The sequence below is a fragment of the Candoia aspera genome, chromosome 6 (genome assembly GCF_035149785.1).
Source record: "Candoia aspera isolate rCanAsp1 chromosome 6, rCanAsp1.hap2, whole genome shotgun sequence".
NCBI classification, from domain to species: Eukaryota; Metazoa; Chordata; class Lepidosauria; order Squamata; family Boidae; genus Candoia; species Candoia aspera.
In genome coordinates, this window is record NC_086158.1 from 3260131 (window position 1) to 3283080 (window position 22950).

Consider the following 22950-nt stretch of genomic DNA (forward strand, 5'->3'; position numbering starts at 1 on the left):
TGAATTGTGCTACATTTGGGGGGCAACCCCAGCTGCGGAATCAATTGCAGATGGGTTAAACGCTGAGACGTATTCAGGAGCAAATGGGGTTTCCCCCCCTCACAGTTTCGTTTATACTTGGCTGATTACTGCCATGTGCCTTCCGCATAGAAAGCCTTGTTAATTCCAGATGTCTGTGCTTGTCTGCATATTGTGTTGTGGTGTTCTCTGTTTCTGACATTGCCATCTCTCCCGCGTTCCCAGTGTCCCTTTCCATCCCGAAGGTCTCACCACACTGATGATAGTGCCTTGCTGGTGGTAAGAATGCTGCACGCAACAGCCTGTTTATCTGTCGGCGTCCTAGATCAGAATTAGCATGCCCTGTGGACTTTGTTCAGATTAGGCAGCGCATCGGTGCAACCCCAAATAGCATAAAACATGGCTGCCCTGTTTTTTTCCAAAGAACACCTTTCTGGTAAATCCTTATTTTAGAGCTGGCTGCAGCCGACATTCACAGCTACATTTTTGTGAGCTTTTCAATTCTGATTCGACCCTTGGAATCTGCAAGATCATTGCTAGGAATTTGTTTTGTCAATACGTCCTCCTGGAAACATAGCATACCAATCAGCTTCAGAAGAGCTAATGCTATAAGCTGCAACTTAAATTCCTATCCATCCCATGGACAGTTGGTGGATAGCCCGTTCAGTACAAGCGCTAGGGATGCACAGTTTTTTTTTCCAAGTGCAGAGCTTTTTGAGCTTGAAATGGGGTGTTCTGAGCATCCTTCAAGTGTTTTTTTTTTTTTTTTTTTTTTTGAGCTCAAAATACTTCTACACTGGTTGGAACCTCGCTGGGGTGCCCCTGCCAAGGTAGGCGCAGTTGCTTCAAATTTAAAACAGTGTTCTGGGCCCAAAGAGGGGTTTTTAAAAATCAAAAACATTTTGCATGTCACTAACAAGTGCCCAAGTGTCCAGTACATTCCAGCTGTTCTGCCCACCACCTACTTTTGGTATTGTGATATGGCAAGTTAGATTTGGAATGGCTGCCTTCCCTGTGCTTGAGTGCAATACTCTATATCAGTGTTTCTCAACCTTCGCAACTTTAAGACGCGTGGACTTCAACTCCCAGAATTCCCCAGCCAGCCATGCATGGCTGGCTGGGGAATTCTGGGAGTTGAAGTCCACGCGTCTTAAAGTTGCGAAGGTTGAGAAACACTGCTCTATATTTATCCAGGTCATCTTCTGAAGACGTGAAAAGACTTTCACTGTAGGTTTTCCATGCGTCCGTCCGTGCGTATGTGCGTGTAGAGTTCATTTCAATCACTGATGTTTATCACTAGTTTTGTTGATAGTCTGTCTAATGAAGATTAAAACACTTTGTTGCCTCACTGTTTAAATCAGTGGCGCGATCTCTCTTTCTAGCACAGGCCCCATTTTTAAGATTGTCAACATTTCACGTAACACTATTTCCATGTTTTATGCTATTTCCTTCCTCCATTGGGAACTTAAAAATAGCTACTGAAATCCAGTTTCTTTGCTGTAGAAAATAGCTCAGCTCTGCTTGTTCCTGCATGTTTTCGGCTTTGCATGCTTTCAGTGTTATTGCTGGGGTTTTTTTTGTCTTCTCTCTGGTTAAATGCTATCATATTGTCAGCTCAGGTGCTCTCAGCCCAATCCAGGAAAGGAAAGGAAAGGAAAGGAAAGGAGAGGAGAGGAGAGGAGAGGAGAGGAGAGGAGAGGAAGGAAGGAAGGAAGGAAGGAAGGAAGGAAGGAAGGAAGGAAGGAAGGAAGGAAGGAAGGAAGGAAGGAAGGAAGGAAAAACTTTCACCTTTGGCTAAGTTGCTACATTTCAGCAGTGCATTTCCTTGTGTGCACTGCAAGAATAGAAAGGCTAGAATGTGGTTCCAGATTTGAGTGAACAGAAAGCTGGTTTAGTCTTAGCCCTGATTAAGCTTGATAGCAACTTGCATGAACCCTCTGATACAAACTGCCCCCCCTTTCCTAAATATGGTTAAGGTTTACCATGTTCAGGAAAGCGGGGCCAGTTCGTTTCAGAAGGCTCACGGAATCCAGTATAGACTACTGAATTAAGAAACTAGTTGTATTACGGTTGCATTGCCTTTATTTATTTATTTCAACATTTATAAGGCTGCCCATCTCAGACAGTGTGACCCTGGGTGGCGTACAACATAAACACACAATAATCATAATAAAAATAACAACAAACAATGAATATATAAATGCATGCATGCCTTTGAGTCAGTCTTGACTCCTGGCGACTACCTGGACAAGTCCCTGCAGTTTTCTTGGCAACATTTTCGGAAGTCGTTTGCCGTTGCCTCCTTCCTGGGGCTGAGAGAATGTGACTGGCCCAAGGTCACCCAGCTAGCTTTGTGCCCAAGGCAGGACTACAACTCATGACCTCCCAGTTTCTAGCCCAGTGCCTTAACTGCTACACTGAACTGGCTCTGTCTTTATAAATACAAGAGCTAAAATGTAAAATGACAACCAAGCACTGAGCAAATCCAAATCTCGGAGGGGGACTTCTACCCAACCGACCCCAAATGCCTGGGGGAAGAGCCAGGACTTCAGGGCTTTCCTAAAGGCAGGGAGAGTTGCGGCCTGTCATATGTAAGGGGGAGATTGTTTCAGGGAGCGGGGTTAACCGCCAGACAGGCAGGCTTCCTAGGTCCCATAAGATGACAAGACTTGAAAGAAGGAACCTGGAGCATGCTCTCCCTGTGGGAGTGTGTGGGGTGGGCAGATGTTCGTGGGAGAAGGCGGTCCCTCAAGCAGCCTGGTCCTATGCTACGGAGGGCTTTAAGGTCACCAGCAGCACCTTGAATTGCACCCGGAAGCCTATCGGGAGCCGGTGCAGCTTGTGGTGTAGAGATATTGCTTGGGCAGAACGAGATGCCCCCGTAACTCACCCAAGTTGCTGCCCCTGCTGCATGAGCAGGGCCTCCTGGTCCAGGAATGGGCACAACTGGCGCACAAAACACAGTGGTGCAAAGGCTCCCTTGGCCAGAGCTGCCACCTGCTCTTTGAGCAGGAGCTGTGAGTCCAGGAGGACCCCCAGGTTGCGCACCAAGTCTGAACGGGGCAGTGCAACCCATCCAGAACCAAAGATGGAAACCGCCCCTCCCGGATCTGGGGGGCCTAAGACCCTTGGCCACTCAGTCTTAGCAGGGCTGAGCCACGTCCTGTTCCTCCCCATCCAGACCCTCACAGCCTGCAGGAACTGGGAACACACCTCAGCAACTGGGGATGTTTTGCACAGTCTCGCTCTCTGGATAGTCCTTAGAATGACAAAAATGGTGTTGGCAGGTCTCCACCTAAGCCATCCTCTGCTTCTGAACCAGCCTCGCTAATTCTGCTGGTAGCAGAAGAGTTAAATCTCCCCTCTGAATTCTAGTTTAGTGTCACTTTTTTAGGATTCTCCTGGGAAGCATGGTAGGCCGTGAGCCCATCTTTCTTCCCTGTTGCCCTGATTTTCATGTACTTTGTTGAAGAAGGATTTATGTGGACACAACTGTATTAGATTTGCTTGGTTGACTACCCTGAGATTTGCAGTTAGTGGTAATGTGGTCTTATTATCTCAGCCCGCTTATGCATATGTCCCGGTTGGTCTTTTTAAGGGACCATCCAGCCTTAACTTCTCTTTCGCAAATGCTTTTGCGATAGATGGGACTTGGGCACCACCAGCCATTTCCAGCACCAGGTTTCCAGATTTCTCTCGGCACTTTTGTGCTGGGGAGAGCATGGCAGGGCTCACCCAGCATAAGGGAGTATTGTCAGCGCTCCGAGGCTGACCTTTATTTTGCGCTTCCCTTTTTACATCACAGCGACTGGTCGGCCAAGACGTTTCTCCTGCCCTGAACAATGATCTTAGCTCTTGGGTAAGGAAGCCGCCTGAAACCCGATCTGGCAAGCCAGCAGTAGGGCGCTGCCCCCGGTCCTTGCAGCCAGCGTGACGTTCTGCCATTTGCACGCACAGAAATGGGGTTGCAGGCTTGGTGCCCCTCCCTCCACCCTTGAGGCCAACGGCAGGCTTCCTGGTTGCCCGTTGTTGCTGTGCCTAAATTAGCACTTTGGAAGCATTGTGTGCTTTTAGCTGCAATTAACCCCGTCCTTCCCCGGTTGTGCCAAACTGCATTGCCATCCTCCGTGCCTGCTCAGGACTAATGTTTGGGGGGTGCGTTTTTGCAAACGCATGAGGGTGAAGGAGGAAGCACTGGGGATGGATTTGAAGGAGGCACTGACTGGGGCTCCCCTGCCCCACCGCCAGTGCGTCCGCAGGCAGCACGGAAAGACTGCCAGAGAAGGGCCGATGCAGCACCACCCTGGCACTGCCGCTCCGGCTCAGACTGTGTTGCATAGGGCAGGCGGCTCCGGAAGGTCTTCTAAGGAGAACCTCTCAGGCAGGAGGGCGTTCCGTGCTGAAGGGATGAAAATTCGCCTTAATAAGACCTGCCTCTCACCGTTACCAGTTCAGCTTGGAAAGAAGCGTGGTGATATTTGAAACCACACTGGATTCAGGTTTCGCTTCATTATGGTTTCACCTTGATCCCTAAGAAGCAAAGAGGGCTGTGTTTCAGTCAGCGTGCATGTTCTCACAAGGAGAAGCAGCAGAAGCGGCTGATTTTATACCTTGCATTTCAGCTACAACAAAGGCAGCAGCAACAGAACGCAGGAAGCAAATGCCAGGCAGTGAAGTTCTGCATTTTTCAGGCTGGGCGTTGAAGATAACAGGGGTCAGGTCAAAAAGCTAGGGCTTGTGAAAAGATTTGAAAGGAACTGCCTTTCCTGGCTAATCTTCAGGCATACCTTTTCAAATCCTCATTGAAGGTACAGAATCTCACCCACCCCATTCCTTGCTGGATGAGTTTCCAGGTTTAGCCCTGCACCAGCCAGGTGGCTGTTAAAACATACCCTAGTAACGGAACAGCTGCTTGGTTCTGGCTTGCTCCTTCATCTCCAAGAGGTCTTTTCCTTCTTCCTGTCTTGAATTTCTAAACATTTGGTGCCTGGCTGGCTTGTCTTCTCTCATTTACTGTCCTTTCTGGCATGAAATATGTCTACCCTTGCATGCATGCAGATCCACGTACAATTGGTGCCTGCTGCAGTGCTGAATACCCGAGAGGGCACTGTTGGGTCGTGCAGTGACATCTCTCATTCCTGTGAGGAGGCCTTTGTCTGAAACATGTTCACGTGCTGCAGTTCTTCCTGGTTAGATAGACCCCCAGGAATTGAGCAGCAGAGGTTCTGGGGCCTCCGAAACATCTGTTGCTGCATGGAAGTTGCAAGGGGGGAGGGGACGGTTCCGATGCATCTCTTAACATAGGAGGCATCTCGTTTTCCTTTGTGGAGGCCAGTAAGAGCAGAGTGTTCTGTCCATACTGGCAGCAAGGGAGGTCACATTCCTGGGTGGAATTAAGAGCTGCATGGTGGAGAAAACCAAGACCATCCCTGCTTTATCCATGTTTGGTTGACTTCACTTGCGCTCCGCCTTCCTGATCTGCACAACTCAGATAGGACAGGCTAAAGTTGGGGACTGGCGTAAGGTCGTCCTGAGGTCTTCATGACTTAGTGGGGATTTGACCCTGGATCAGTCCTGGTCTACCTCTGAGTCCTACCTCTCCCTAGTAGCAGAACAGCCTTGTGGAGAAAGGGATCAGGGATTGTTTGAAGAAAAGCAGGAGCATGTTTGCAGTAATGCTGAATGTGAATAGTGAAAAGGTGCAACTCAAGGTGGAAAGCGGGGGTTGGATGGGAAGAGCCCTTCTCAGGGACGGAGATGTCCAGTGAAGTGTGTGGCTGGCCAGACTGGAAAAAATCCTCCCTGAGATTGTGAAGATTCGTTGTCCGAGGACTCAGGAGCTGCTTAGCTAGATTTGAGGCAGTGCAGGAGTAGCCTCCTGTTGTCCTCTGTCTTGCACCTTTGTCTTCCACAAGAGATTGCCTGCCTTCCTCCCTCTCTCTTCCTCCCTTTCTCTCTCCTCTGCCGTCCCTGACAGAGTGGAGCAGCCTTGAGCCTATCTTAGGCCTTGAAAGTGACAGTAACACCCACACCATTAAAAGGAGGCTGGGGACACTCAACCAGGTGAAGCGTGGAGTGTGTGCGTGTGCAGCCCTCAGGGCTGGGGTTTCCTGATGCTGAGGGCAGCTGTGGTCACAGCTCTTGCCCTGGCCTGGCCTGGCCTGGCCTGAGCAGTTTCAAAGGAAAGGCGTAGGAAGCTTTCAGGGTCCGTGTAAGGCAGGGCGAGCCACCTTTCTGCAGCTAGGAGCCACTTCTGAATGTTCATTTCGGTTTAAATAAATTATGAATGTATTAAAATGCTTTAAAAAAACACAAAATATAGAACATGGCATCAAAATTAGTGTCATTAAAACCAATCAGCAGATAAAAGCTTGGTGAAAGAGAGACGTTTTTGCCACTTTCCTGAACACTCATTCTTACTAGCTATTGAGGACCACAGAAGGTAGGGGGACAGGCTTTTTTCTTTTCTTTCAATATTTTGGGTGACGAAAAATTATTTTTTGTAGTTGCATGAAGCCTATTGGAGGCTGCTGGTGTTAATTCTCTTTCGCTTCCCGCCCCTATCTGAGAGGAGGTCGCCCTGTTACAGTGTGCTGGGATCTGCCTGAGCTTGGCCAGGGGATCTTGGGAGGCCCCTGTGGTCACTGGCCGTGAGTTGCCCACCCCTGACTCAAAGGAGTCCAGATCCTCTCCCACCTAGTCTGCGTTTCTATTCAGTGGTCTTTCCAAGTCTGCCTGCTGCCTCTGGAGGAGATCTGGAGGGGAGGCAGGTAAAGCTCAGTGCAGTTGGGAAGAGTGTGACCTCTTCCCTGTTGGATCAAGCCGGGGCCCAGCCTCTCCTTCCTGATAGGAGCCACCCAAAAGCCTCTGGGGAGCCCACTGGGGGATGGGGGAAGAAAAGCCCTCCCTCACTGCTCATTCATCAGGCTGTCGTGTGGCTGTGCAGGTCGGTTTAGCGCAATGCATCGAGCTGTGTTTGAATCAGTCCTCCACAAATCAGCCATTTGAATCAGTGGCTGCCATTACACAGAGTGATGCTTGTTCTTGTTTTCTTCAGTGGCACTTCTTTCTAGCCTTCCAGGAGAGGGAGAAATGGCGCTTCCTTGGCTTCTGCGTGATCGTATACATTTCAGTTCTACTCCCCATCTTCCTTCTCCCTAAACTGAAAAACCACACATGCTTTTGCTTTTCCCTGCGAGGGAGCGCCATAAGGAATAAGCTACTCAATCATCTTGGTTGGCCAAGGCACTCGGAAAGATCGCAGGACTTTGGTTTCTGTCTCCCCTTCAGTCTCAGAACCACCCCCGACACGCTTTTTGAATTTCCCTGCTTGCTGGAAACACGTCCCGCCTGTTCCAGAGCGAACATCTTCAGCAGATTTGTGGGCTGTGTTTATGACTGGTCCCTCCTTGGTGATGTTGTGTTTCTCATTAGGTTAGTTAGCAGAAGGTATGGATTCAGCTTTTCTAAAAAACTGGCCCCAAGTATAGAGTCAGGGATGGACGTTCTGTGACGAAGAAACATGCGTTGGTGGACCTGTACCATCCTTCTCCACCTTGGTATCTCGGATTTCCGCTCTCGTCCGCCCCAGCCAGGTCAACATTGGCTGGGGGTGATGGGAGTTGTAGTCCCACACACCTGGAGATTGTCAGGTTGAGGAAGGTTGGTATGTACGTTTGCTGTCTAACACTTCATTATTGTAAAATTACGTTCTGCTGTCAATGGAGCTTGAGTAGGAAGGTCAGCTGACGTCTTGTAACGATGGCTATTGACATATACATATACGGTGCAGCCTGTAATCAATAATTAGAAGTCTCTAAAAGAAATTGTGGAATTAATTTTGCAACCAGAACGGTCCCAAAGTGTTTTCTTTGTACTTCTCTGGCTTTGGTGAAGGTCTTGCATATAATCAACGTTGCTGCTTTATTTTTTCGCAGTAATTAGGACCTGCTTTTCTATGGCTGGCTTAGCAGAAGCTCTTTTCCGTTGTGGCTTTTGTTCCAATACATTCAAACTCAAGAGAGAGTGGGACGTTGCTCTCCATTATTAAATTACCAAAAGAGTTAGCTCCTTTTTTTAGAATGTCCTCTTAAGAGAATCAGCTGTCCCCAGCTGCACACCACTTTGCCTTTCCTTTTCCAAAATGATATTCTTGATGTGCTGCGGTCTTCATTTGTTTGCTGAATGTCTGGCAGCTTCATCTCTCTCCCTTCAATCCACAGAGTGATGACAGATCCAACATCTCACCGAATTCACCTACTTCTCAAACAGGTAAACAAGGAAGTGGCCAAGAGCAGATTCATAAGGAGGTCAGAGAAGGGCGGTTGTCAGGGTGCCGGATCCCATCCAGTGCCATTGCAGGCCCTGGGAGGGGGTTAAATTCCTACAGCAAACTTTGGAGTCGATATGAGACCTCCCAATGAATAAGGCCTGGCAGGGTGTGGAGACTTGTTTCTGGGCAGGCCAAATGCTGTGCTGACCTCCCATATCTTTCAGGGATGTCATTTAAGATAGTAGTTGCAACCCATCCGTTGCTGCCTGTCACTTGGAACGAGACTGGTCCCCAGCCCCCCAACATCGCTGTTCCCCAAATGCCTCTTTGCTCCATATTGACCAAAGACCTTCTTAAGCTCTGGGAGGCATTTGGCTGGAAGCTGTGCTTCCCAGGTACCTCCCCCGCCTCCTGCCAGAAAGAAGGAAAGGAGAAATCCCTTGTCCCTTCTTAGTACAGGGGGAAAATTCGGGGCAGCTGAGGAGAAGCAGATGGAATGGCAGGCGGAAGTGAGGAGAGTGGCACCGGGCGAGGTGGGAGGACGTAGCGTGCGGCCGGGAGCTGAGCAAAGAGGGCGGGGAAGCTGGCTTGATGTGGCGAGAAGAAGGTGGGAGATTGAGAGGCAGGTGGAGAAGACTCTACAGGGCCAGCACGAGGGGGTGCTAGAGATGAAGGGTGCGCCAGTTGCACGTGGATGTTGACTGAGTTCATTAGTATGGAAGAACCGGAGCTTCATTTGGCACAGCAGAATGCCGACTTCGTTGCATTAGCTTAGCAAATACACTAAAGCCAGGGGGGCTTTTCTCAGAGGGCTACAAAAAGACAGCCCAGGCTCTTCTGGAAGGAGCCAGTTTTGCCTCAGAACTTTTTCCTGTTTGGTTCTCATGGTTTATATTGTCACAGTAAGGATTTTGCTTTCCTCCTCCTCCTCCTCCTCCTCCTCCTCCCCCCCCCCCCATTGTTGCATGTCTGCATTTAGTTCACCTTTCTGCCCTGTATCCTGGCCCTGCTGCTGCTGCTTCCTACAGAGCAACTCCCCAGCGTCCGGAGAGCTTCCTTTTTCGAAATGCTGCCAGGGAGGAAGCAAACAGAGGTATGTTGGACAGCTGGACTGGTGTCAGCATTGTGGCTCAACAGCGGGGCCCAGCATGTGTCGCTTTAGGACGCTTGGTTCTAAAGTGGAAAACTAAAAATAGCTGGAAACGGTCAAATAAGAGCCATCTTGTGTGAATGGAGGGTGTGGATTTCAGCTGTTGTCTGAAAGGTGATTTCTGAAAGCTAAGACATTTCGGATACAAATTCCTATAGTGGTGCAAAGGATCTTAAAGGTTAATGTTGGTAAGAATCCAGAACATTTTTTACTGGGACTTATGGACAGTGAATTAGAAAAGATTCCTGGTGATTGATACTGTATAACAAGATTATCGTATGCACTATGATGGAAGAATAATGATACTCCCACAGTGGAGGAATGGATTGTGAAAATAGCAGCATTAGCAGAAATGGCAAAACTGACCTGTTTGGCCAGAGAACAAACAACAAAAGCCCTTTTGAAAGCCTGGAAACCTTATATGGACTTTTTGCTGAAAGAAGAAAAAAATGAATTGATGATTTATGGATTTGAAGATTAAGAAAGATGTGGGCTAAATGAGGGGGTGAGGGGATTTGTAAAATACTTGAGGAGGAGGAGGGACAATACCGATGTAATTATCTCTTGAAAAGAAGGTCAGAAGCATAATATTGCTTAACTTTAGTTTCCTTTTTCTTTTTTCTTGCATTTTTCTGTTCTTCTCATTTCTTTTGGTTTGCCTTTTATTATACGAAAAAATTTAATAAACATAAATTGAAAAAAAGGAAAATAATTTGCAAAATATTTGCTAAATCCATATAGGTAATCCCCAGTTTGGCTCTTGGTGCCGAAAAGGCCCATGCTTCACTAGCCACATACCTCACCTCAGAAGGCTGGGAAGTGCAAGGAGGACCTTTGAAATGGACCTTTGTTTCCTAGACTTTATCCCAGTTCTGAAATCATGGATGACTCTGAGAAACACACGTGTCTTAGGATATGTAGAAAGCAAGAACACCTCATGTTACAGTGGTTAGCAGCATCTGTGCACACTTGCCATCTGGTTCAGGACTGGGAGAATTGGTATTTCACAGGGATTGCTGTCTGAGGGCCTGGCTACACAAAATACTGCTGCTTCCGTGGCTGAGTTGTAAATACCAAGAGCAAACCCGGTTGCCAGGAGCATCTAATGCAGTGTTCTTCAAACTTGGCAACTGTAAGATGTGGGGACTTCAACCCAGAATTCCCCAGCCAGATGCTGAGGAATTCTGGGAGTTGAAGTCCCCACATCTTACAGTTGCCAAGTTTGAAGAACACTGATCTGGATCATTAGTGAAGATTTTCCAAGCTCCTTCACTGGGCATGAAAACAAAGCATATTGTTAAAGGAATGGTTTCCATTTGTCTTACGGTCTCTGCCCTATTATGGTGGGGATGGCAGGGATGATGGTGGTGATAATGATGATTCTTGACTTTTCTAGGCGTTACATCACTGCCTGCTTCTGCATCGACTCCAGCTAATCGCACGGAGGACGCCGGTGATCACCATAGCTCCACGTTGCAGGAAGAAGAGGTCTTGGTGATAGAGCAGCTGCGAAAAGTATGTAGCTTGATTGCGCTGTAGAGGCAGTTATTTTGCTTGAACAGACGGTTAATCGACAGTGTGGTGGCTTTTGTTTTTGGCTTGCTGTGATGTCCAAACCCGAGAGGGAAACAAAAGTGTTTGAGACACAACATATGTTTGCCCATCACACTAAACCAGTGTTTCTCAACCTCAGCACCTTTAAGATGCATGGACTTCAATTCCCAGAATTCCCCAGCCAGGAATTCTGGGAGTTGAAGTCCACGCATCTTAAAGGTGCTGAGGTTGAGAAACTCACCTAAACCAATACTGAATATAATATGTCAGCTCAGCTGGTTGCATATTGTAGTCCTCTCCGCACCAATGTCCTTCATGTGTGTTGGATCAGCTCCGGTGATCTCCTGGCAACATGGCTGAGGAAATAAGAGTTGAAGAGTAATTAATTTAGATCATGCTGGCTGGGGAATTCTGGGAGCTGAAGTCCACGCATATAAAGCTGCCAAGGTTGAGAAACACGGATCTAGAGAATCATCAGTTTAACAAAAGCGAGGGCTCTGTTCCTCAGGGACCATTTGGGAAGTTCACATGGAAGGCTGAAATAGCATCCTATCCCGCTGAGCGCAAGAACTGCCTGTTTGTGAAGCCCTGTGCGTCAAAATTTGTGGAAATGGGGAAAATGCTCCCTGTCCTAAGAAGATCAGGCTGAAAAGCTGGGTGGGAGGGTGGGTGGGACAGGGGAAGACACTTCATGCCATTTTGAATTATTTTGGGAGGAATACTGCAAACTGGGAGCAATGCAGTGGACTGAATCTTGGTACCCTTTGTGGGCCGCGCTGTACTGCAGGATGCATCCTGTCTATTTTGGGGTGGAGTGAACAGTTGTCTTTCAAGCTGGCCTTGGGGACTCAAGGGTAATATGGGAGAGCCCAGTTACCCTCTCTCCTTGTCAAGTTGCTCTGCATTCTCAGCATATCCCAGTTTGATTCATGGCACATCTGTCCTGGCATAATTGCTTTCTGGGGTCACGGTTAATTGAAGGGGAAAATTTTGGAGGGCTCTCCAGAACACAAGCCATAAAGCAGGATAGGACCTTTTCTGCCTGCCTGCAGGCAGAAAAGCAGGCTGCATGGGATGTCCTTTGGCACCCAGCGATGATGGTGATGATTGCTATTGTACGCTGAATATTCCCTGCCACAACCAGGGCAGCTGATGGACGCAGATGGGTGCAGCCCCATAGAGTTAAAAGCCAGTGGAAACCATTGCCGGGCCCACTTGCAAGGCCTGGCTGAAGGGGAAAATCCAGGTTCCTTCACTCCCAAGCATGAGCCTGGTACAGCTGATGGCTCAGGGCCTGATAGCTTTTGACTCTTCACTCTCTCAGCGACATAGTTCTGGTGGCGGAGGCAGCTCTGAATATCTCCCTTGTCCTGCCCTCTTTTTTCAGAACATTGAATCCCGGTTAAAAGTGTCTCTGCCCAGCGATCTCGGAGCAGCCCTGACGGACGGCGTGGTGCTTTGCCACTTAGCCAACCACGTGCGGCCTCGTTCCGTTCCTAGTATTCATGTGCCCTCACCAGCTGTTGTAAGTATCCAGTGGGTGGTATCGGGTTGGTTATTCCACTTCCTTTTTCCTTGGGATTTTTCTCAGCTCCTGTCTTGAAAGCCCCTCAGAGTGACGTAAGGAGATCATAGGTGTAGCTGAAAGTTAAAAACGGACAAAACAAGCAGAAAAAAAAAAGAACAAGCATCGCACGACATTTTTTATTTTATGTATTTATTTGTTATTCCAATTTCTATCACCGCCCATCTCCCCCTAACAAGGGGGACTCTGGGCGGTTTACAAGAAAATTAACCATTTAAAAACATGAACGTATAAAATTACAACATAAGCAACCAAGATAGTAAAATAATAAATATAAAATCCAAACGGGGGAGATTACATTCAGCAGGAAGGACTCTATGCCACCAGCCACCCCCAGGAAGAGCTACTGCCCTTCCCATCCCATCCCAGGCTAGGCGACAGAACCAGGTCCTCAGGTCGTAGCGTGCCCTCTCTGCATGACTGAATGGGATGGGTCGATGTTATGGGGATGAGACAGTTCCTCAGGTAGCCTGGCCCCATGCCATGTAGGGCTTTAAAGGTCATAACCGACACTTTGAATTGGACCCAGAAGCAGACTGGCACCCAGTGCAGCTCGTACAGCAGTGATGTCACATGTGCCAATCTTGGGGCACTCATAACTGCCTGCGCGGCTGCATTCTGGGCCAGCTGAAGTGCTGCTGAAGCAGGAATGGCTAGTTGGCAGTGCTGCAGGCTTCTCAAAGGATAGGAAGTTGGGGGGACAATGTATCTCTGAGAAGAAAAGCCTCTCTCTGGCTGTTCCCAGCTTACAGGTCATCCTTGCTTAATAGCCACAATTGGGACCGGAATTTTGGTTGCTAAGTGAAGCAGTCATTAAGCAAATCTGACCTGATTTTACAACCTTTTTTGTGGTAGCTGTTAAGTGAACCACGTGGTTCCCCATTGAGTTTGCTTGCCAGAAGCTGTCCAGGAAGGTTGAAAATGGCGCGACCACGTGACCACGGGATGCTAAGACGGTCATAAATGTGAACCATTTGCCAGGAGCCCAGATCGTGACCACGTGGACACTGCGACAGTCATAAGTGTAAAGACTGGTCGTAAGTCCAAACCATCGCTAAACAAATGGTTCTTAAGCGAGGACTGCCTGTAATTGTTGCTGACAAAGATGCCAAAATGGAATCGGTCAGGTCCCCACTCCAGACAGTTTCCAAGTATGCCAGTGTTTATCTCTCAACTATCTCTTAAAGTTGCAAGGAAACTATTATTTTAGAAGTTGTAACTGTAGGGAGAATAAGGAACAAACAAGGATTGAGTCCCCCATTGGGGGAGATGGGCGGTGACATAAATTTAATAAATAAAATAAATTATAGTGGAAAGGGCTAAAAAGAAGTTGGCAAGAAAGGGAGGGCTGAAGATCTATAGGAAAAGGTGTATTATAGATGCCCCTGGTTTCTACAGCTCTTTCTCTTCAAAGAGGCTGCAGTGAAGTTCAAGTCTTCCCCAGGGCAGTTGGCTCCTACTCTGTTTTCATCGAGAATTCTGACTAAGGGGTTGCTGCTGATGAAAAACATCAGGAATGATGTTGGCAATTTCCCCATCTAACAAATTTTATTAAAGGGCATAAGCTTTGGTGAGCTGCAGGTCACTTCATCTGATGCAGTGTTTCCTAAAGTGTGGTCCAAGGACCCCTGGGGGTCCCCCAAGACATTCTCAGGGGGCTGCAAAATCAGAATTATTTGCCAGACGTTGAAAATGTTTGCAAAAATTTTAAACAATGTCACTCTTCTCATTATTATTTTTTATTTGTTAAAAAATAATAGTTTTTTCATGAAAAATGTTTTATGTTAATATCTAATGGGTTTAATGTTGTTATTTCTACATGATTTAATAAATGAATGTTCCACAAATGCATCAATTTTACTTTTTTTAATAAGTAACTATCAATAAATATAACCATACCAACAACAGCTCTTTTGGGGGTCTTCCGTAATTTTTAAAAGCGGGCGGGATCCCGAGAGCAAAACAATTAAGAAACAGTGATCTGATGCATCTAATGGAAGTTTATGCCCTTTAATGAAACGTATTAGACTGAGGCTCTACTACGAGGCTCCCCCGATTTTTTTGCTGCCGTAGACTAACCATGCTGCTGCTGGTGAATACTGCGTTCCTCTTTCTCCCTTCTGCAGCCTAAACTAACCATGGCCAAGTGTCGACGGAACGTGGAAAATTTCCTGGAAGCCTGTCGAAAGATAGGGGTGCCTCAGGTATGAGGGGAAGCCTTCCAATTTATCTTGGTGCTGTGCAGATTTATTTCATAGGCCCAAGGTTTTTGCTAACCTCCCGAGAGCCCCACGGTTCACGGCACTAGCTTGGAATGGAAAACACCCCAAAACGACAGCTTGTGCATCAAAAACATTTGGTATGGGAGAGAAGGAGCACTGATGCTCCTGGCCTGTTCAGGTGCATCTACGCCACCTGGGAGGAACTTCTTACAGGTGCTAGTCACCTAGTGCATGCTAGATATCTTGGACTACTGCTCCCATTGTCCCCAGCGAGGAGAGTATTTGGCCATGCTGGCAGGGGGGATGGGAGTTGTAATCCAACACATCTGATGGGCAGCGAAACAAAGAAGGGCGTGCTAGGTTTTAGATCGAATTTCCATGCTGTCTTCTGGTTGACAGTAAAATACAGAGTAAAATTAGGTACGGTTGCCTCTCGCCAGCACGGGGATCTTGTTTCTAATCTGTTAATGTTTTGTTTCGCATCTTATGGTCCTTGTAAATGGAAGGTGACGCCCGTGACAAAAATTCCGGTGCATGGAAAACTTCTGCACTAACCTACTCCAATTTGGGGTGTTCTGAATTCCTTCTGGGCGCTCGGGCCTCTAGGAGTGTCAGCAGTTGGACAAAAGTGGGGGGTGGGAGGGCACTTGGAGCAATTCAGAATACTCTGCCTGAAGCTGCCCAAGCAAAATTTCTCTGCATTGCAAGTGCGTTGGTGTGAATGCCAGGGAGCCCTGAGTTCCAAATTCACAAATCCGGTGCATTTGTTCCATGGCATTGTCCAAATTCTGAAAAGACCTGAGCTAAACTTCTGCCGAAGGCTGAAATCTTAGAGATTATTTTGGTCAAGATCCTGTGGCATTTGGTCTGGTCTCTGACTGTAGACGTCCAGGGACAAAACCCTGCTTTGCAGCTGATTTGGGGACTGCCGTCCTCGTGTCCACTTGGGGGCTTCGTCCTCTGAATGGGCACTAGGGTGGGCTTCAGCTCAGAGCATCCAGGCAAGGCACCCCTTCCTGTCCCGTGGCTTCTGCGCTCTGCTTGCTGTCCTCTCGAGCAGCCCTGTTCATGCAAGAATTTGGCAAGGGTCCCTTTCAAAGTCTGCGTATTTTTCATGACTCCCAACAATTTTTGGTTGGATGGGAACACTTATTTTGGAAGCGCACTGCTCTGGCACTTGGTAGCTCTCCTCTTTTTGCACCTCAGACCATTACTTGCATCTTCACTGTTTTGGCAAGAAATCTCTGAGATTACCCTGAAGAGCCAAATGTACTGAACTACAAAAAGCACATTGCTTAAACTTTGCATAGGATTCCCATCATTTAGTTATGGGTGCTTAACGACCTGGCATCTGCTTGCACCCAATAAGCTAACTATAGTTTGTTTTCTCGTGGCTCAGTCTATGGGAATTTTTTGGAGGTGGCTGCTATTATATTTTGCTGCCTAGATTGATTAACCTTGTTTTATCGTACTAGCGGGTTTTATAGCTTTACTCATTTTTCATTATTGCAAGCCACCCCCTCCCCGCCCCTGCCATGCGATTGGGGTGGAATAGCGTCCTGCTCTCTCTGTTCCATGCAAATTGGGACCTCTGACCTTGCAGCCCAAACACCAGGCCCACATCTTGCCAGTCAGGAGGTACAAGCAGGGTCCTGGGACATTCAGGATGCACTCGCCCTGCAGCGCGCAGAGTTCCCGCAAGCGGTGTGATGAAAATCTTCCCTGTTTGCTTTATAGAGAGGGTTGGCCAGAAGAGAAAGCCGAATTGCTCCCCCCCTCGGGCTCCAGCACACCTCCCCCCCAGTAGCAGAGTGGGCTGGGGTCCCTCCGGTTGACAGGGACGTGTATCAGTTGAGATAGGGGGCCATGCTGAAGTACCTTTGGTGACATCAGACTGGCCATTTCCAGAGTGTGCTCGGTGGAGGCGTTCCTCGCCTGGAGCCACTTGTTTGCATCCCCGTTGTTTGCGACCAAGCCATCCTCGTGTCTTCTGCTTTGCCTGTTGTACCCCTCCTCTGCCAGCAGAAAGGGGGGGATGCCCAAGAAGTTGGCCTTAGCAAGGACAGCAGCAGAGTGCGGGAGGTGGGGTCCCTGCGCAGGATTCTGCAGTCAGAGACCAGCTTTGTGTGACAGAACAAAAATGGGCTGTAGTTCCTAGATCACCTGTTGATTCCAGTGGAGGCTCTTAAAACACCTAGCCATTTTCCTAGAAAAAGGGCCCATTACTACTCTTTTGAGAGCCAGTTTGGTGCAGTGCTGAAGGCACCAGGCTCAAAACTGGGAGACTGTGAGCTCTAGTCCTGCCTTAGGCACAAAGCCAGCTGGGTGACCCTGGGCCAGTCACTTTCTCTCAGCCCCAGGAAGGAGGCAATGGCAAACCACTTCCGAAAAACCTTGCCAAGAAAACTGCAGGGGCTTGTCCAGGCAGCCTCTGAGAATCGGACACGATTGAATGGATTTTAAAAAAAAAACTAGCCTTTTAAAGTACCTAGCACAGTATGTATACAGTACTGATGTATACACATAAGTAGTGGTTAAAAAATGGAACGTTGCAATGTGGCGAGTAGATTCCCTTGGGCGGCTTCACAAAATCTCGCATGGATACTGATCAAACTTCTGCTAACCTTTTTTTCTGTCTGTTTTCCCTTCCTGCTCACATCATGGACAGGACAGTCTGTGTTCCCCTTCTGACATTCTCCAGCTAAACCTCAGCATTAAAAGGACTGTCGAATCTCTTCTTTCCCTGGGGACAGATTCGGAAGAACCCAGTCTTGTCTTCCTTTCCACCCAGCTTTGTGCTTTTGCAGCATTTTACTGCACTCTGATGCTTATGGTCTGTGTGCTCTATCGCTGGGCCTTTTTCCTCTGAGAAAAGCTCAAGCTGGCCGTGAACATCCTGGGGTTCGGAGGAGGTACGCTCTTTCTGACCCACCAGCAAACCTGCTCTGTGAGAGTTGCTCCTCCGGCGGAGCAGGCCGTGCGCCAAGCACCCAGGACAGGGGTCGGCAAACCTTTCCTCTGGAGGGCCAGGTCCCGCCCTGCAGGTGCAGCTGGGAGGTCTGCCGGCCGACGAACAGGGCAGCCGCTGGGTGGTGCTGGCCCACCAGCCAGGACACCGCTGATAGGCCACCACCGTCCAGGATGCCCTGGCTTCTCCCCTCACTCCGGGAGCTCGGCTGAGGCTCAGGGCTGGCAATCTGTCCCCAGCCATCCATTTTTAGCCTGTGGGCTGTACAACACAGGGTGGGCCAGATTTGGCCAGCAGGCCGCAGTTTGCCGACCCCTGATCTAAAACATGGTATGGTCTTAAAAAATCTTGCTGCATTAGACTGGAATGCTTTGTGGAAAAGAGAAAGAAACCGGTACGCATGAATTTATTTTAACTACATGACTAGGTATTTTTGTAGAACGGGACGTTTACCCCGTTCGGTTCCTTGGAAGACAGGGTAGAGACACTAATGGTAATTTAGCTGTTGGAACTCATGGAATGTTGGAAAGGACCAGACACTTTGCTGGGAGAAGAAGGTGCTCTGCCATCTTCCTCATGTTCCACCCGGATCTTTTTTTATTTCTCAAGGCTTAAGCAACTACAGGCTTTTCTCCAAGGTCTGGGAACACCACCCCTTTAAAAGATAAAAAAGGCCCTTGCTCAGGGCTTTCAGAGGCCTCTGCATCAGAGTTCTTCTTTCCTGCTACACGTGACACCCTCCGGAAGCTGTTCAGAAATTTCCCTTGTGTCTCCGGATACCACAGCATTTGCGGCGCATGCTCTGTGAAGCAGCAGCAGATGCTCACAGCTTGGGCACAGGCCCCTCCAGCGGCTTTATCAGCACAGCGTTAGAAGAGGAAGCTCCTGAAAGGTGGTTTCTGTTCCAAATTTAGAGAGGCCTCTTCCTGAGCAGTGACCCTTGGATACCCCTTCCTTTTTCCCCTTGGCAAATGACCCCGGAGGGGAAATACTTCTCCGAAGAGAACAGCTTCTGTTGGCTTTGTGCCAGCTCTTGAGTGCTGCCTCGGCCCCCGGGGAGAACCCCCTGCCTCGCTTTTCCTCCGAACTGAACCCCTGCCTACCTGTGCACAGCTACGCCAGCCTCTTGGTCAATCTGAGTCAGCCACCAGGTTTACCCAAGAGGTACCTCGGATCACGGAGAAGTACGGGTGGCCTCGGAGCCCATCGTGTTCTTTTTCAAAGAGGGCGGCTTTTCCTGTAAGAGCTGTGCAGCTTCCCACTAAATGCTCCAGCTGCATCCTGTCTGAAATAGTGTTCATGCTATCCACAATCTGTTTATCTATACTGGTGTTTTTCAAACTCGGCCACTTTTAGATGTGTGGACTTCAACTCCCAAAATTCCCCAGCCAGCCATACTGGCTGGGGAATTCTGGGAGTTGAAGTCCACACTTCTTAAAGTGGCCGAGTTTGAAAAACATTGCTCTGTACTGGTGCTTTTATGTTTCTTGAACTGTTCAAATTGAGATCCAAACCAATATGTAAAGTGTATAGCAAGCAACGCTGCATTTTACATTCCCAGACCTGACTTCCTCTAGCGTTTTCCCTTTACAGGCAGTCCTCGGCTTACGACCACAATTGGGGCCGGAATTTCCATTGTAAGTCACTGTGATTGTAAGTTGAGTTACTTGCGTGACTGGGTCCGATTTTCCAACCATTAAGTGAAGGGAGGCAGTCATTAAGTGAATCCAGCTTCCCCAATGGGCGTTTTTTGCCAGAAAATGGCAAAAAAAATCACAAAACGTGATTGTGTGACTGTGGGACACTGCAACCGGTTGTAAACATGAGCTGGTTGCCAAGTGCCCAAAATGCAATCATGTGACCACAGGAGAGGTGCAACATTTTGCAATGCTCAGAACTGCTTTACACGCTGTAAAGCACCCATTCTGAGCCCGTCGTAACTTCAGACCATCATTAAACGGTTGTAAGCCGAGGACTACCTGTACAAGGAGGTTCTGGAGAATGAAACCAGGATTGGAGAAAATGAGTGACATCCCAGGTGCCCTATCAACTCTCCTCTTTCTTTATCTGAAAATAATCCCACAGGTGTTCAAATTATTCTCTGCTGTCCTAAAGGACAATAAGATTTACAGACCTATGCACAAACACACCATTGGGAACAGGGTTTTACGGTGCTGAATTCCTTTGATACCAAAGTCCAGGACTCTCTGCAGCCTCCCCAGAGCAGCCTGGCTGTGCTAGAGAATGACACAGCTGCTTTAATGAGTCGCAGAAAGACCTTGCATTCACCTTCCTGCATTGCTTCAGTCAAATCCGAAGCTTTGCACAGCCCCAGCAGACTCCACGCTTGCAGAGAATAGACACCCTGCTCGGAGGGGTGACAGCTGTGGTGGTCCGAAGGCTGCTTTGAGGGGCTTTTGAGCTAGCAAGTGCTCTCCCTGGTCTAAACACCAGCCTCTGCTTGGAGAAATGCTCCAGGGTTCATTCTTCGTTAGGCAGCCTTGCAGAAGAATCGCCGGGCTCCTCGCTCGGCCTCCGTAGCTCAGGTTACCCCCTGCCCCCGGCTGAACCTTTCTAGCCTCTTGTGCACTGTGCTCTTGTCTTTCTCAGGGATCCCTTTTCTCTCCCTGGGCAGGAATCTGAGGGCACAAGCCGTTGCCTTCTGCTCAGGCGAAAGGGCCAGGCTGTCCTGATTGGCCTGGCCAGGCGGGCTTCCATCGAGGCAGGCCTCTCCGGGCTTCCCTCCAGGCTCATCCGCGCTGTTTTGCTGGCAGTGATAAGCTCAGCCAAGCCAGGGCAGTGAGTCTGCTCTGCTCTCCCTCGTGCAGAAACGTGCACATTTAGGCCTTACAGCAAACTCACCATCAGCCCTGGAGTGAGCTGCTTGCACACGCAAGCGGGGTTGTTGAACGTCTGCAAACAGGCGCGTGGGAAGTGCAAGCCGCCTTCACTTAAACTCATTGCTTAGTTCCTGAACTGCGTCATCAGTGGACAGATGACTGTCTGGGATGCTTTACGGCCATTGATTCTTAAATGGGAAGCTTTATGACTAATGGATACCCTGCTTTGTTGGGCAGCCAACAGACTTTTCTGCACATCCAGTGAATTATAATTTTACCAATCAAAGTGAAAATTTGTAGCCCAGGGTTGAACTGTGGAGTCCTCGGTGCTCCCCGAGCCTTGTTGTTTTCTTGCAGACGTTTCATTGCCAGGCTGGATTCGCACTGAAGATGTTGCCTAGCCTGGCAGTGAAACGTCTGCAAGAAAACAAGGCGCCGAGGACTCCGCAATTGCAATTTGTCTCTGAGCTGGATCCTTGGCTCCCCGACACTTGATTTATTCCTGCTAGCCTTTGTGGGCTGAAGCAGGCAGCTTTACTTCTCTGGGACTAGCTGAGTTTTGGTTTTGTCCCATAAGTAGTACCATTCTATCAGTTTTCAATCCAGATTTAGGATATTAAGATATTTTCCGGAAGTTATATATTGTTGGACGTGAGGGCGGAGTTTCCTTCCTCGGCTTGGTGCCTGCTCTGTAATTCAGAAATTGCACAAGCGGGATCAGTGGGAGAAAGTCGCCTCTCGCAGTCAAGCCCGGGGGAACTGAGAGAGGGCTGCCTGGAGCGTCTCTGTGCTGCCACAGAGGACGAGACCTCTGCTCCAGCAAGGGCTGTCCGTTGCATCGCCGGAGGAGTGTGGGCAGAATTGTTCTGCCAGCTGTGGGGAAATGGAGGCAATGGATTATACAGGCCTTGAAGCCCTCCTCTCCTCGGGTGGGTCTTCCACAATCCCGCTCCTCCTGAGTTTTTAGCAGGGAGGGCTATCCTAACATTTCCACCACGGTCTCTTAACTGAAAGTCAGGTTTCGTAGGGAGCTGGGCCCCACACAATATTCCATCCCTCCACTTCTACGCAGCCACTGTTGGTTTCTTCTAGACCGCCCTTCTGCTTGCTGCCAGAGTGGCACCACCATGCTGCTGCTTTCACAGTCCCTTTGGCACCCAGTTCCCTCAAAAGCTTGTTTCGGGCCCTTCCTGGCCACTGAGGCCATTGCGTAGCAACTGTCCCCTCTATGCAGGGCCTTGGATACCAGCTCCTGAGATACCTCAACGGAAGGGTCCATTTCAGATCTTCAGGCAGCAGCTCTTGTCCCGCTTTCAAGTCCAGCTTCCTTCTGGCCCAGAGAGAGGGTTCTGAAAGGGGCCTCTGTCTCGCCCAGAGGATTCTGAGACCTTGCACTAAGCTAAGAACGAGAACCTCCCTCTGTGGCTTAGCGTGGGGTCATCCCAGCCCGGCTGATGGTGGGAATGTGTGGAAGAACCAGACTTCACAGGTCTCCAAAGAGCCTCTCGGCTTTTTTAGGATCAGCAAAGATTCAGGATTAAGCAAAGGGTGAGGTCAGCCTTGTACATGTTTGTACAGTTTGCCAGAACTGGTCCTAAGTTGGAGAAATCACTGTCTGTCTTGGGAAGAAGAAACCTTTCTAGATGGAGATGTTTTCAAAGGTGGTTTATAAGAAAGGGGTGCCTGTGTGAATCTTTGACTGTGCAGGGAAAGAAGACCCACACGCCTCCCGCTTCTCCACACTGATGAGTTACGCAAGAGAAAATGCTTCTCTGGCTTGTTGGCTTGATAGCTGATTCTCCATAAAACCCATTGCTCAGAAGAGTTTGGCTCTTCCTGAACGCTGGGCTTCCCCCTTCCTTCTCACCTCCTCTCTGTATACATGTGTTGCCAGTCTGGTGGGGCTCCTTTGCTTTTGGTGTATTGGTTCAATAAAGTTCTTCTCCCCAAATCTGGCTGGCTGGTCATTGTTCCCATAGCCCAGCTGAGTCCAAGGTGGACAGCGGTGTCTCCGGTCAGGAAGCGGCCTGAGCAGGAGAGCGTAATCTGGTCTGCGCAGAAGATGCCCCACTCGTGCACCCCTGCCACGCGCAGGGAAGGCCTGGGAGGCTTATGCTCAGGGGGGAACCTCCTCTGACTTAAAAGGAAAAAAGAAGAGGAATCAAAGCTTTGAGTTGGGAGGGGAGGCTCTAGTGCTGGTTAAGATTGTTACTGGTTTGTTGATTTCATTCATACCCTGCCTTCGGTTGGGAGCTCAAGACAATATACAGGTAGGCCTCTCTTAACCACAATAGGGACCGGGAAACTGGTTTTTAAGAGTTGCGGCCGTTAAGTGAGTCAC

The 22950-nt window shown here is 48.8% G+C and overlaps 1 protein-coding gene across 7 annotated transcripts in view; it reads left to right on the forward strand.

Moving 5' to 3' along the window:
- Positions 1-22950, forward strand: part of LRCH3 (leucine rich repeats and calponin homology domain containing 3) — a 104372-nt gene that overhangs the window by 75814 nt on the left and 5608 nt on the right. For 3 of the 7 annotated variants that reach the window (XM_063306270.1, XM_063306271.1, XM_063306275.1), the window contains exons 15-21: positions 244-297; positions 8241-8289; positions 9270-9383; positions 10837-10955; positions 12382-12519; positions 14706-14783; positions 17470-17811. In XM_063306270.1, the coding sequence (XP_063162340.1) occupies positions 244-297; positions 8241-8289; positions 9270-9383; positions 10837-10955; positions 12382-12519; positions 14706-14783; positions 17470-17670 (753 nt within the window). In that variant the 3' untranslated portion in view covers positions 17671-17811. Of the gene's footprint in view, positions 1-243; positions 298-8240; positions 8290-9269; positions 9384-10836; positions 10956-12381; positions 12520-14705; positions 14784-17469; positions 17812-22950 lie in introns of those variants that run through there. The other 4 variants (XM_063306274.1, XM_063306276.1, XM_063306272.1 and 1 more) reach the window with 2 other exon arrangements.